This window comes from Nestor notabilis, unplaced genomic scaffold, assembly GCF_000696875.1.
Source record: "Nestor notabilis isolate BGI_N333 unplaced genomic scaffold, ASM69687v1 scaffold22599, whole genome shotgun sequence".
Classification (NCBI taxonomy): Eukaryota; Metazoa; Chordata; class Aves; order Psittaciformes; family Psittacidae; genus Nestor; species Nestor notabilis.
In genome coordinates, this window is record NW_009943567.1 from 8,963 (window position 1) to 23,570 (window position 14,608).

Genomic DNA, 14,608 nt, shown 5'->3' on the forward strand with positions numbered 1-14,608 from the left:
AAATCCCCACAACCCAGCCATATTTATCTTTAATGGCCATAGGAACCAGCAGGTGAGAAGGAAAACATGAATTAGACAGCCCCTGCCTTTGGCAGCACCCTCCACCAGAGGCAGCTGAACCAGGCAGGGGATAAAATACACACCAAAATCATGATTATCAGAATAAATAACTGAGGATCAAGAGAAAATTAATTAAAAAAGGGGGAAAAAGCCCCAAACACCCAACGCCTTTGGGGGGGGGTGGTGGAATTTTTACCTTCCACTGGACTTTGGTCTCCCTCTTTTTTAACAGGAGCTTTCCTCAGTTTAGAGCCCAAGCTCTGGCTGTGGAAGTAGGGGAGAAGATTTCTGCACTAATGTGGCATTCTGATGGCACAGAAGGAGTGGAAAAGCCTGAGAGGTCTCATGTCAAAGCCCTTCACCAGGGTCAGAGGCTGGAATCATTATTATACGCACAAATCCAGACCAGGGACCTCTCACAGGCAAACTAAACCAGCAGAAACAATCCACTGGCTTCAGAAGGCTCTAAAGCTGTGATATTTGATGGTGTGAAGCCACCATCGTGTGCCTTCACTCCTTATTTATGTGACATGCCCACGGAGGAGTTTGGATTTACTGCAGGCTTGAGCCTGTGGGAGGACACTCTCAATAGCGCGCTGTCCCCATCCTCCTCCACCAAATCCCACTCGCTTCCTGCTGGATTAGTGGCCACACCACCAGGATGGGTTTTGAAGGAATCCAAGCTTCTTTTTCACCCTGTCTGCTTCAGGGCAAGGGTTATCATTAGTGATTTAGCAAACTAATGAGATGCCAAAAAGTGCTTCAAAGCCACTGGCTCACAAACATCCTGAAGGGGAATCCTCTGCAGGGCTTTGCCAGTAAGATAGAGCAGGTTTCCCTTTCCCCCTGGCAAGGGGTAGAAGCTGTTACTTTGAAAGGAGAAGAGGGCAGGGAGTTGAAGACCAACTGCAGGCTTCTCAGCTGCAAAGACAAAGCTAAATGTTGCCTGCCACAGAAGAAGGGGAGAGAAGAGAAAGGATGGAGATGGGAGAGGGTTGGTGAGCCCTGGGAGCCAGCCTTACCTCTCCTGGACCACCACCAGCACCTCCCCAGCCTCTCCATGGAGAGGAGCACACCAGCCCAGTTTTCCTGAGTGCAGACAGTGCTAGTGTGCAGCAAAAAGCATTGATTTTGGTGTCTCCAAGAGCTTCCTGCTTGAGGCAACCCCATATTTCGCCCATAACAAGATTTGTCCCCCCTTTGCTGCTCCTGTAAGGCTCCTGGTGAAGGAGGGAAGAGGCTGGGCAACAGAGTGGCGAAAAACCCAACCACAAACCATAAACCCCACTCTGAGCTGAAGAACTGGCTGCACTTCTTTCTGCCACCATAGCCAGGGCTTCAGTGCCAGGCTACAGCCAGTCCAATGCCACAAGTGACTGCCACCACCACAGGCTCTGCTATCCCGTGAGGGATCCAGGCAAATCCAGCCCCACATCACCCCGACTCACTCTTCAAATGCTCCACTGGGTCTTTTTGCCTCTACTCGCCCTTTCTTTTCCAAGAGGGGAAAGACTTTGCAATAGAATAACAGAAGACTCCAACACTTGAGACATGGGAGGTTTGAGGCGCAGGGGGAGAAGCGCTCAGCACTGTTCTGCTTCCACAAAGCCCTCCTTCTCCTGGCTGGCTGGTTCCACCTCGGAATACGTTGCGTGGTTGGTGTGATTTCGGAACTTCATGGCAGGCCAGTGGTGTGGCCTTCGCTGGGGACAGAAACAAAGAGCCATCAGAAGCTATGACAGAGCCTTTTACACCAAGCCTGCAGGGAAGCTGGGATCTTGGTCCTGCAACAAGAACAGGGCTGTCTTTGTGGAAGTAATAAATGCTAAAAAATACCTTCGTGCTTAACCCAGTTCATTCCAACACATCCATCTCACTGAGCTGACCCACGACTCAGGTTAAAACGGGGGAGGAAATGGAAACTTGAAGTGAAATCTCACATCAGCCCCAGAACAAGGACGGTCTGTGCCTGGGGTGGCAGCCGAGGCTGGCCACAGGCTTCCTGTGCCACCACACACAAGTCAGCTTTGTGTGTCCTCTATCTGCAGAACAGGGACAACTGCCTTGCCCCGGCCCGGCCGGGTGTAGGTGAATGCATCCAACACTGCCAAGTGTTACTAGACTGGTAGAGGCCACGTAGCTCAATTCCCTGCAGCATGTCCCTGTAAACAGGACAGATGGAGGAAAGCCAAGTGCTCAAGGAGAAAGCCAGGGAGTGATAAGGAAAGGCTGAGGGCTCAGTGTTGCTCACTCCCTCCGCAGCAGCTCCTACGCCAGGATTCAGCCCACTTCTGCCTGCTTTGGGATCCTGCAGCAAGCGGTCTTCTGGCTTTTAACAGCAGATGGAGATCGTTGGACCCCCCATCATTCTGTGAATTAAAACCTTCCATTTAAAGCCTTCACACCACCACTTACACAGTAGCTGATGGCGTGACATCTACCAGTAAAGCCTGACAATTTTAGTCCACAGAATCCAGCTGGGTAACTCAAAAGGCAGCGATCTCAAGTATGTCATGGCTCCAACCAAGCCCTCCAACTGCTCCTGCAAGCAGGTGGAAGAGTGGAACATAGAAAAGGCAACGTGTGAAAGAGAGCATGTGAAAGGGAGCAAAATAACACCGTGTGGGAGGGGAGAGCCTAAGTTTAAAACATCATCAACCGGAGGTTGGGAGATTAGCTGTGACTGTAGGACCGTGAAAAGAAACTCAATCTGGACTCTATCAACGCTCCTCTCTTCTCTTTGCTCTCCTGTAGAAGGTTCGGATTTGGGGGGACAGCAGAGGAAACTGGGCGAGGGATCAGGTTCTCCACTCACCTCAATGAAGAACAGGGCAGCAGTGGAAGTGGGGTGGCTGTTGATGTAAATTCCAGCCAGGATGATGACTGCGATGAGCAGCACGGCCAGGACGATGCCCACGATCGTGCCGGTGTGAATCGGGGCACCTGCTTTCTTGGAAGGAAGGCTGCTTCCCATCCCTGCAAAAAAGGGTTCACTTCAGCCTGGAATTATGCTGAGACCTCAGGAGAAGGAAGGGAAAAGCAAGGGAAGAGCTTTCAGAGCTCTGCACATATGACTGAGCACCTCAGCCTGGCTCAATGAGAGGGGAGGAGGCACCAGAGGGGCTGTCCAGGCTCCAGCATCCCTTCCAGATGATAGCAGGAGCTGGTTTGAAAGCAGATGAAAGCACCATGGAGCAGCCACCCCGTCTCCAATCCATATTCCTTATATTTTGGCTGCTCACTCTGGTGGAAAGCCATTAGCCATATGCTGAGCTGGGGGCTCCGTGTGCCTCCCTTGCCCTCGGTCCTCAGCTATGAATATGCAATTGCACAGAGCTACAGAGGGTGGAGGAGACATTTATTAAGTGACATTACCAGCCATTTGGGGAGCAGTTTGGCTGGAATTGGGAAGAGGAGGCATTCCAAAGGCCCTGTGCCTGCAAAGGAGCTGGTCCTGCACCCAGTTTAGCCAGTTTAACTTCCCTGAGCTGCTTCCAGGTGAGAGGGATGGGCATAGACCACAGTGGTTGCAAACCCAACATCGGGTGAAGAGGACTCAGATCCTTCCCATACTCTGGAATTAGTAAGACCATTATGGCAACAGTTTGGTTCCCTGCCCTGGGGCTGATGAACAGACTTTGACTGAGAAAGGATTCATTGGAACAGAGATGAAAAAGGCAGAGCTGGACTTAAGGACACTTTATATTTGGCCTTTACGCTGCTCTTTGGCACTGCCGAGGAAACTCAAAAGGAAAAAGGACTTTGTCTGTGCAGAAACTGCAGACAAAGGGAATTACATGGAAAGAGAAAACTCATCATCTTCGTTTGCACAGCAGGACTAAGTGGGAGAAGCAGACAAACAGCACCAGGGTAAAAGAGATTTGGCCTGACTCTCACTTTCCACTCTCTGAAATGGTATTAATCAGGGTAAGGACAAGAGGAGCCTTATCTTGATTCCATCCTTCCAGCCTGTTCCAGCTGCCCACCCTTTCCATCCTGTGGAGGATGAAGGGCTTACCTTCACTGCCTGCGTACTGAGTGAGCTTCGTGTCATCTGAAAGAAGAAAACAAAGGCAAATAAAATAGAGTTAGGAGGCACCTATGATGTTCTGCAGCTTCCCACCCGCTCCCACTATAGCATTTGCAGCAATATGCTGCTAATACAGAATCCTAGCCCGGTTTGGGTTGGAAAGGACCTTAAAATAATCCAGTCCCAACCCCCTGCCACGGGCAGGGACACCTTCCACTAGAGCCGGTTGCTCCAAGCCCCTGTGTCCAACCTGGCCTTGAACACTGCCAGGGATGGGGCAGCCACAGCTTCTCTGGGCACCCTGTGCCAGCACCTCAGCACCCTCAAAGAGAATTTAAGGCTTCTTTTTAGCAGGTTCTCAGTCATGGTGCAAATACACCCCGAATAGATCAATGGGGTGTTGTTATGCTCTCGGGGCCCAAAATCCAGCTCCATTTTCAGTCTCGCTCTGGAAGAACTGGGATATATTGTACAAGGCTTCACATCTGGCTGGTGTCCACAGCAGCACCCTCACGTGTCCAGCTGAAATCACACTGTTTGGCTTCCACACTGACACATGAGCAGTGGGTCGGACACGTCCGCAAACATCTCCCCGTGAGCGGCTCCGGAGAGCTGGGGAGGAGGATGCAGGGGCTGGGTCCATCCTCTGCTTCTCATGTTCCTTCGCTCTGCTCCTCCCGATGAAGTTCGCTGCCTGATGCAGCTGGGTGAGTGTTTCCTTCCAAGATCACAAATGAACTCCATGCCTGGCTCTGTCACAGAAAAGCCTCTTGTTCTTCTTCCAAGAGCCGGCGATGAGTTGGAAACCCATCTCAGCTCTGGTGTCACGCTCCCCCCTCCATTTAATTGCTCCTTTCAAAGTCAGCTCTGTCAGCACGAGCTCCGTTCCTCCACCCAGCTCCTTCCCATTGCTGAAGGACAATTAGGAATGTTCCTTTCTATTTATTCTAATTAGCAGTTTGCTTTAGGGACTATTAAGCAGGCAAATGGAAGCGATACCTGCCGCTAGGATCTGAGGAGCCAGCCCTGTGTTAATAGGATTATCAAGCTGTAGAACATGGGTGTCCCAAGGGAAACTCGGGGCCTTATGTGGAGCTTTGCTGTGCTGGAACCAACACCATTCCTGAGCAGAGGGCAATTACAACCTTGTGCTGTGTTACTGGAGTCCTGGCAGCCCTGAGCCACCAGCTAAGACCAAGCACATTAAAAGTGTGAGCTCTATAGACTGTATTAACCTCTGCTATGATGCTGGGGTTCTGCCCACCAGGTACCAACTGCTTGTGGACCTTCTCAAACACCTAAACCGGCTGTGATGCAACTAGAAAACTCTCCCCACTGATGGGTTTCCTCTCCCCCTTTGCCACATGACCCCTCTCACCTTCTCCTTTCCATTGCCTCCTGTACTCACCCCAGCCCTAGTGCTTCAAAACCCACTTGTTCTGGGGTTTATTTGGGTATGAATTGGCTTCAGGAGGCTTCGGAGTGAAAGACCTCTCCAGGGATAAGCATCAGGGAGGGGGTATCCACAAACTGGCCCCTACCTTCTGTAGTGAGGCTGTCAATGAAGAGCGAGGACGTGGAGGTGGTGATGTCCTCGTCCAGCGGTGAGGAAGAGCTCTCAGGAGGTGCTGAATAGTGCTCACCAGCTGCTAAATCCTCACAGGTCTTCTCATCAGACTGGGAAGAAAACAGACAAGAGCCACTTTTCCCTTGCTCTCCTCCAGCAGGAGCACCAGGGAGCCAGTGGGGAGGACTCTGCTTCCCAGGCTTGGGGCTACTGAGCCTGAGGGCTTCAAACACTGGAGTGGAAGCAGGGGATGTGGTCCAGAAGTATGGAGGGGGGTGACCTAGAAGTTAGAGAAGAGGAGGAAGAGGTTGGGAACCACTTAAGTAGGACAAGGTCTGACCTTCTTGCATCAGTGGGTGACCTTACATAGGTCCTGTGACCCCCTTTTCCCTCACTCAACCCTCTCGGTTAATAGGGAACAAAGCTGAGTTTTCGGAGGGAGGAAAAAGAAAGAAAACCAACCCAAAGCAGAACCAGATGTTTCCTTAGAGCTGATCTTTCCGAGACAAAGAAACTAGTTCATCCAGCATGGAGATAATTGGAGACCAAAAAAAGTCACAAGGATTAATTCATGCTTGAGAGTGAGTAAGAGTCATGCTTCAGAAGGTGAAGAAAAACACATCCCAGAGCACTCAAACTGCACCACTTGGTAACTTAAAGAGGTCTCTGCACCTCTGCTGAATACCCAGCTCCAGGGAGACAAGACAGCAGCAAGGCAAACCCTAGGTTAGATGGACCAGCTTTTAACCATTCCCATACAGACATCCAAGTGGATTGGTGGTGCTGCTGTAATGGGAAAGGGATATCTAAAGGGATACTCAGTCTATTCCAGGCATGGATCAAGTGGAGCCGAGTGACTGTTTGGGGATATGGCCATTGGTTTTGCTGCAGATCAGCATCATTCCTAGCAAGGACCTAGAAGTGACTCTTGTTCCAGCCTCACCTTCTGACCACAGCCATAGGACAACCATTCCTCACGGTATCGGTCAAAGCCACTGGAACATCTGTGGAGAAGAGCAGAATTAACCAGAGAAGCAGAGAAATGGGAAAAATATATAGACTGACTTTGAGTTTCCATTCCCTGGACCCTGCCAGGGCAAGGCCGTGATCTCCACAAGGGTTTTGTGGGGTTTTTCCAGCAACATCTGCACAGGAAAAACGCATTAAAAAAATAATAAATGAGCTCAGGAAAACACCAGCTCGAGAAATCCCTACAGAAAAAGAGGGAATGGAATAGAACTCTGACCTTTGGGAAGGCTCAGGGGACATCAACCCATGAATCAGGGGTTCAGCTCATACAAGCACTGATTTACCCAACTACCAAGCAGGAAAAAGAAGAGAAACCACAAAAAAACACCCCAGGTCCTGCTGAGTCGCTGAGATCTTTGCTTAAGGTGCAGTTTCTGTAACAATTATGGGCTCAGCAAAAGCAAACCCACAAACTCCATTGCCCAGAAGTGAGCCAAGAGGTTAATTCCAGGGTTAAATCACTGGATTCAAACCCTGGAAGCCACCCTACCAACTTCCTTGGGAAAGATCATGTTGGCTTTGCAAAGCCAACCTGGTTGAAAGCCAACAAGATAGCAGAAGGCTTGCTGCAGCTTGCCATGTGTCCTGTCATGTGTAACCTCAGCTCTTCAGGACGGAGCGGCCAACACGCAGTTACGGCTGTGGGAAGCGTGGCCTTTAGCCAACACATGCAAACATCTGGAGAGGGGCTTTGGACAAGGGCCTGTGGGGACAGGACAAGGGGAATGGCTTTAACCTGCCAGAGGGGAGACTGAGATGAGCTCTGAGGCAGAAGCTCTTCCCTGTGAGGGTGCTGAGGCGCTGGCACAGGGTGCCCAGAGAAGCTGTGGCTGCCCCATCCCTGGCAGTGTTCAAGGCCAGGTTGGACACAGGGGCTTGGAGCAACCTGCTCTAGTGGAAGGTGTCCCTGCCCGTGGCAGGGGTTGGGACTGGATGAGCTTTAAGGTCCCTTCAACCCAAACCAGGCTGGGATTCTATGAAACATGAGCAACAGTGACTTAGGTTTTGGAAGCTGGGGTTTGCAAACACCATGAGTTTGGTAGCAGGATAGCAAAGCTCTTGAACCCTGAGGTTTCAGCCCAAACAAGACCCAGACTAAGCCACTGCATCCCAGGTTTGGTTTTGCTACAAAAGCCACATCTGGTTTCACGCATCTCTCTCAGCTGTGAGAACATCCCATTCTCTGGTCTGAAGCCACCCCTGAGCAACTGCTCAGGTTGAACCCCAGCCCACCGAAAGGCAGAGAATCAACACTCATTTACAGGGTTCTGTGCTGGCGTCTCAGGCTCTTGCCCTGGCCCAGCTGCCCTGCTCATACCCTGCTGGAATTGCTGCCTGGGAGGAAAGGGAAAGTCTTGAGTGTAGCAAGAGAAGGGCTGCAGCAAGGGGGGAACCACGGTGCCCTTGCAGGAGGTGGCTGGGGAAGGGGACCAGCCACTGAGCCTCCCTGGGAGAGCCGTGCTGTGCCGCGTGTGAGGATCTGTGTTACTGGGTCCTCTCCCCTGCCACGAGCTCTAAATACAGATTTCAGCAGTATCTCATTAAACTCCTGCTCCCCATCACGCTGAAGGAGAGCAGGGAGCAGGGATGCTGCGTGGCAGGGCCAGCCTCACCCCCCACACCCTCTGTGCACCCCTAAACCAGCAGCAATACCCCCAACCCTTGCTACATCTCATCCTCCACAAGGAGAACATGATAAGCATCCCCCTCTCTGTGACCTACCTGAGGCTGGAGCTCGTCCCAGGGTCCCTGCCCTGCACTTCAGTCTCAAATCACAGCCTAAGGCAGGACAAGTTACCCCCATTTAAGCTCACTGATTCACATAAGAAATGTGAATCTTGCTTCTGGTCTCAACTTGTTCCAGCTGCTGCACTGAAATATCAGGACCAAAAGCCCCAGGGTTGGGAAATGTCTCCTTTCAACAGCTTGTAACTGGAGATCAGCTCACGGCGTCACCAGGGCTGTGAGACTGAGAACAGCACCAGAAAGCACCAGGAAAAGGCAAATGGTAGTAAAAGCCCATCAGCACTGGTACAGGCATCAAACCCGGAGCTGTGCTTGTTCTCCCAGCTATAGAACATGAGCAAGAGAAGAGGTGGGAAGGAAACTCATCCCTGGTACCTCTGCAGGACGTGGCACCAGCTGCAGTTGAAGGTCAGCTCCGAGCTCACGCACATTTCACAGCTCTGATGCTGGAGACAAGCTGTAAAAGAGAGAGGAGACACAGTGACACACCAGCATCTGCACGGGCACCATCCAGTGACACACCAGCATCTGCACAGGCACCATCCAGAGACACACCAGCATCTGCACAGGCACCATCCAGAGACACACCAGCATCTGCACAGGCACCATCCAGAGACACACCAGCATCTGCACGGGCACCATCCAGACCCACACCAGCATCTGCACAGGCACCATCCAGTGACACACCAGCATCTGCACAGGCACCATCCAGAGACACACCAGCATCTGCACGGGCACCAAGAGCATCTGCTGAGCACTGGTGGTGTGGGCTGAACCAGAGCATCAGCAGGTGAGTCTCTAACACAACCTCTCTGCTATGGGCCTGCAGAACACCTCTCTAGCAGGAGTGGACTCCCAGGCCATCTGTAAACCTCTCCCCATCCTGTTTAACTGGGAGGTAAAGCACATCTGGGACTTACACCACTTATTGCACAGAGGGTGTTGTGCAGAAGGAAGGGAGCGATACAAACAGTTTAACCCTCTGCTGCTATGTCCATTGTAAGCAGCTCTGCAAGAATATCTCCACGCTGGAGAGGACGACCTGCTTGGAGAGTCCAATCCTGGCTGGGAAAGGTGCTTTGTCAAGAAAAGTCACAGCAACTGGTGGTTTCCATGACCCTGAGCTCTTCCCGAGCAGCAGCCGTGTGGAGGCAGCCAGCAAGGACTCTGAGAGGGGGCAGAGCTGAATGAGGCTAAACATTAAGCCCCCAGAAGAAGCAGTGGCCTCCAGCTCCCCCAGCCCTGTAGCTCCTCTAGAGATGCTGCTCCCAGCACCCTGCCTGCTGGGGAAGACAAAAGAGCAGGTTTTAAGGAGAAGAAATCGAGTTCTTGCTGGATGCTTATTCCCAATCTGCTCTGCAGTAACCCTGCTGCTGCCGAACCTGCCACCCAGTGCCCCGGGAAGGCCGTTTCCATGCATAACCCCGGTATCTCCGGGACACATTCCCTCCCTGCGCTGTATTCATGGGCTGCGTGACGACTCGCGTGTGTCCTTGGATCCCAGCACTAAAAATGGGGCTGCTTAACAGCATCCCGAGATATTCCATCTGAGTGTGGAGGCGGCCAAAACAGCTCATAGGCAGACATGAAGTGAACTGGTGTCCAGCGAGATCAGCTGCAGCTTGTGGAGCAAAGAGAAGGAGTTCTGGCGAATGGGCAGGTGGGAAGAGCAGGGAATAAGGAATTAAAGTCCTGGGGTGAAAGGGGATCTGTTGGTGAGCAACAAGAGGCATCAACTCTGCATGAGGAATGGTGCTGGCAGTGGCATGGAGAGTGGCTTGGGACCATGTGGGGACATGGTGGTTGGCATCACATCTCTTGTCACTTAGCTGGGGTGTGCTGAGCAGTAGGGAAGGAAGACTGGCTGCACATCCCTCTTTTGCCAGATCTTCCCATGCCAGCAGGGCTTTGCTGCATCCCAGGCTCCCATCCTGGCTCCAGGGCGAGCCTGGCACGCACATGGGGTTTGCTGTTGGCTGGGATTGACTCTGAGCTGATCAACCCAAACAGGGCTGTAGGCACGAGATGGCAGGGGATGGAACTGGATGATCTTAAGGTCCTTTCCAACTCAAACCACTCGCTGATTCTATGTTCAGTGACAGCCACGCAGAGACCTTCAGGATGAGTGGGGGACCCCGACTGATGCTCACCCTCCCTCCATGGCTCCCAGCCATCGGATGATGGGTGACACCCACTGAACCTGCCTCCTCCAGCCCTGGCTTCCCCCCTTGGCTGTACATAGGGGGCTGGTGTAGTTTCTGGGTGAAACCATGGGAGGAAAACACTCTCCAGGGCACCACCCCAACCATGTTGTCCCATCACTGTGGTCCCCAAGCGTGTCTGACTCACTGGGCAGGGGGGTGAACTCCACAGCTGACATGTTGGTGATCTTCCTGGTGTCCAGCTCCACACGATGGTACTCGTAGATGGTCCGACGGCGGGACTCTGAAACACAGAGCCTTGGCTATAGACCAGGCACAAACCCCCTCTCAACACCCTTCTCCATCCTGCAAAGGGGGTTACCCCACTGCTGCTGGCTCCCACTTGAAAGGCAAAAGTGGCCCCGGGTCTCAGGGTTGTTCCTGTGGGAGAGGACAGTGTATGGAGGCTGCAGGGAATCATGGAGTGGTTTGGGTTGGAAGTGACCTTCAAAGTCATCTAGTCCACCCCCCCCTGCAACGAGCAGGGATGTTTCCAAGTAGGAAGCAACACAGGAGGTGCTGGGGGGGACAGGGATGTCGGGACACACATCTCGTCTCCCCTCTTTGGCTGGGAGGAGCTTGGAGCTCCCCCTGCCCCTGTCCCTGAGCAGAGGTGGACGTGGTCCAGCCCGGCTTCACTCTGAACAAACACATTTCTCACCAGTGACTCATGGGGCTGTGACCTTCCCCCTGCGCAGCTCCGGCTGCAGCCGCCTTCGCCACGGCCTCCTCCATCCCCATTTCCTGCTCCATCCCCACCATCCTGGGCCTGGAAGGGTCTTCCCACATTTGGCTTCTCCCTGGTCTTCTCCCAGCATCCACCATGGGTTCACGTGGTGACACCAGCCAAGATGCTTCTCTGGCATCACGCTTCCATGTGAGGGGAATCAAACCCTCCAGCACTTGGAGCCCAGGATGAGCAGGACAGAGCATTCTCCCTTCCTTCCCCCTCCTCTCCTTCCCTTCAAGCCTTGTTTCTTCACCTCATGAGCTGGTTTTGACCCCAATTCATGCATTTCTTCTCCCCTCAGCCCTTGGGGCAGGCAGGAGATACCAGCAGCCCATGGGGATGGAGGCACATGCAGCCTGGCTGAGGTTCTTACACTGTTGTAAATGGGTGATAAATAAAGAGCACATGGAGCTCCATAAATAACAGGGAAAAGCAACGGCAGCAGGAGGTCCTCGTGACAAGCAGGGATGAGAGAGGCTGGAAGAGCCTTCTTGGGGAGCTCAGCCCATGCCTGCAGCTCACGTGTGGAATAAGTGTGTGCATGAAGCCCTTTTCCCTGCAGCACCTCACCAGAGCTCACAGTGCCCATGGGCCACCTTCAGCATGAGGCTGCACAGTGGTCTTGGCCATGGAGAGATGGACCCCAGCGGTGGACCCAAAGAGAGATGGACCCATAGAGAGATGGACCCATAGAAAGGTGGACCAAAAGACAGATGGACCCAAAGAGATGGATCCCAAAGAGAGGTGGATCCAAAGAGAGGTGGATCCAAAGAGAGGTGGACCCAAAGAGAGGTGGACCCAAAGAGAGGTGGACACAAAGACAGATGGACCCAAAGAGATGGATCCCAAAGAGAGGTGGATCCAAAGAGAGGTGGATCCAAAGAGAGGTGGACCCAAAGAGATGCACCAGGGGATGTGGGACACAAGAGGTGTCCATGCCGCTGAGCCCCACACCTCCTTACACTTCCTTGCTCCCCACCATGAATCCAAGCAGTGCATCCTCCTGAAGTGCCCCAAGATCCTTCCCCAGCTGTGATCCCAGGGGACCTGTGGCATCCCTGCAGGATCTGCTGCTTCCCTGCCCCAGCCTCCCCCCATATTCCCCCAGCACAGCAACCCACCAGGCACATCAGGAGATGGGTTGAGGACCATGAAGGCATCGGAGAGGCCGGCTTTCACGGGGTGCTGGGTGGCACTGATCTGCAGGACCGGCACAGGGATCTGCAGCCAGACAGAGAGGACATGATGGATGTGATGGACCCTGCTCCTGGTGCTGCTGCAGATGTCTCCAGTGCTTTGGTGGCACTGGGAACGCCCAGACTCAGTGTGTGGATGGTTATAACTGGGCCCCTCCTGCTGTGCCTTCCCCAGCAGAAACATCTCTCACCTCCTTGTACCCGAAGATGATCCTCCCGGTGCTGTGCAGGGCCGCCTGGAAGGTGAAGCTGCCCATGTCCTCCTTCCCCTGAAGATAGACTTTGTCCCACTGCACCACAAACGCCGTCCCTGGAGCAGAGACCAGAGCGCATCAATCCTCTCACCTGTCCCTGCTCCCGCTCCGTGAGGAAGGAGCAGGAAGCCGGGATGCTCCGCACCTCCAGCAGCCGCGCTGGTGTGCCCTGGGGTGGCCGGAGCAGGACTCACCGTTGTCCATGTACTGGACGGTGGAGTTGCGGGAGTAGCTGGGGTTGAAGTTGGCCATGAGGGGAGCGACGTACTGCGTGGCCGTGAGCATCCGGTGGATGACGTCCCCCATGAAGATGAAGCCTGAGCGAGCAGAGGAGGATGAAGAACGCACGTCCCCTCCCTCCTTCCCTCCTCTTGACCTCCCACCTCCCTGCCCTGCCTCACCCAGCATCTCCCCAATGCCTGTGTGACCCCCTGCAGCAGGGGGGTTACACTTGGGGTGCAGGCAGAAAGCTCAAAGGGCTCTCTGGGGCTCAGGGTTGGACTGGGTGATCTCCAGAGGTCCCTTCCAACCCAATGGATTCTGCAAGGTTGGAGCCAGCCCCATGTCCTCCCGCTATGGGAATGCCAACAGAGCACAGACACCCCATCGCATCCTACCCCTTCGCATCCCATCCCATCCCATCCCATCCCATCTCTCGGGCGCTGCCGCAGGAGGGGGCCGTAGAAGGGGAAGTCGAAGGAGAGGACGATTCTCTACGGGAGGGAGATGGGGTGAGAGCCCGGCCCCCCAGGACATGGGCTGGGGTGTGCTGGGACGGGTCGGGGCTCACCGAGGCCTGTCGGTGCGTGTTGGAGAGGATCCCATGGATCTTCACTTGGCTCCTGTTGGCAGCGGCCAGGTCAACCCACAGCCCCCTCAGACGTGCATCCCCCGGCCCATAGACCCGCGACACGTAGTAGCTGTGGTTGTCCTCCTGCGGTGACAAGGGATGGTGTGACAAGGCTGGCCCCACGGAGACCCCCAGGGAGGGCTCGGGGACCCCATCTCAGCCCAAAGCGGCCATAAACCAGCACCCAAAGCCCAATGTGAAGCCTGCAAAGGGCTCTGAGCAGTAGACGGTGCAGAGAAGACCCATGAGACCAACTGGGAGCAGAGGCTGGTTGGCAAGAGGGAGCTGTGACTCAGAGAGACCTCAGCAGAGCAGATGCAACCTTCCCGGGAAGAAAACATCCTGCTCCAGCGCCAGGGGCTGGGAGTTACACACGAGAATTGAAGCCAAACAAGTGATGATGGGGAAACCCAGAGGAAATGATTAACCTTGGAACGGGCAGAGCAGGGAGAGCAGCCAAGCACGAGAGAGGGGCTGAGCACTGGGACGTGGGGCTGCATCCCCGGAGCATGGGGTGGGACACGGCTCCATGCGAGTGGCCAGACCCGTCCTTGCTATTCCCAGGCTCCTGGAGCCCCCTTCCCAAGCAGACCAGAGCATGGAGCATGCAGCAAGAGCCATCTCCAACCAGCCAGAGACCTGCTGGAGGACACACATCCCCAGCCAGACCCCAGCATCTCCCCCCTGGGACCTGTTCCCCATGTGAACCCATGCCAGAGGCAGGGAATGACCCATCAGCCAAGGATTCAGTGGGTTGGAGAGGGGAAAAGTGAGACAGCAAAGCCCCATGCTATTCCCAAGAGAGCAATTGTAGCCCCTTCCTCCTGCTCCCAGCCCTTCACAATGTATTCCAAAGAAACAAGGGGGGATATAAGCAGGGTCGGGAATGCGGAGGAGCTGACTCACTTGGATGTCCTCATCCATCACCTTGCTTTGGATACAGCA

At 54.0% G+C, this 14,608-nt stretch overlaps 1 protein-coding gene across 1 annotated transcript in view; it reads right to left on the minus strand.

Moving 5' to 3' along the window:
* Positions 1-1,643: 1,643 nt before the first annotated feature.
* The window catches only part of PLXDC1 (plexin domain containing 1), a 13,191-nt gene continuing 226 nt past the window's right edge, over positions 1,644-14,608 (minus strand). The window contains exons 2-13 of the mRNA XM_010022003.1: positions 13,604-13,747; positions 13,477-13,526; positions 13,008-13,150; positions 12,751-12,869; positions 12,485-12,584; positions 10,782-10,877; positions 8,808-8,889; positions 6,601-6,661; positions 5,632-5,767; positions 4,079-4,114; positions 2,876-3,036; positions 1,644-1,763 (exon numbers count right to left, since the gene is read on the minus strand). Coding sequence (XP_010020305.1) covers positions 1,644-1,763; positions 2,876-3,036; positions 4,079-4,114; positions 5,632-5,767; positions 6,601-6,661; positions 8,808-8,889; positions 10,782-10,877; positions 12,485-12,584; positions 12,751-12,869; positions 13,008-13,150; positions 13,477-13,526; positions 13,604-13,747 — 1,248 coding nt within the window. The remainder of the gene's footprint in view (positions 1,764-2,875; positions 3,037-4,078; positions 4,115-5,631; positions 5,768-6,600; positions 6,662-8,807; positions 8,890-10,781; positions 10,878-12,484; positions 12,585-12,750; positions 12,870-13,007; positions 13,151-13,476; positions 13,527-13,603; positions 13,748-14,608) is intronic.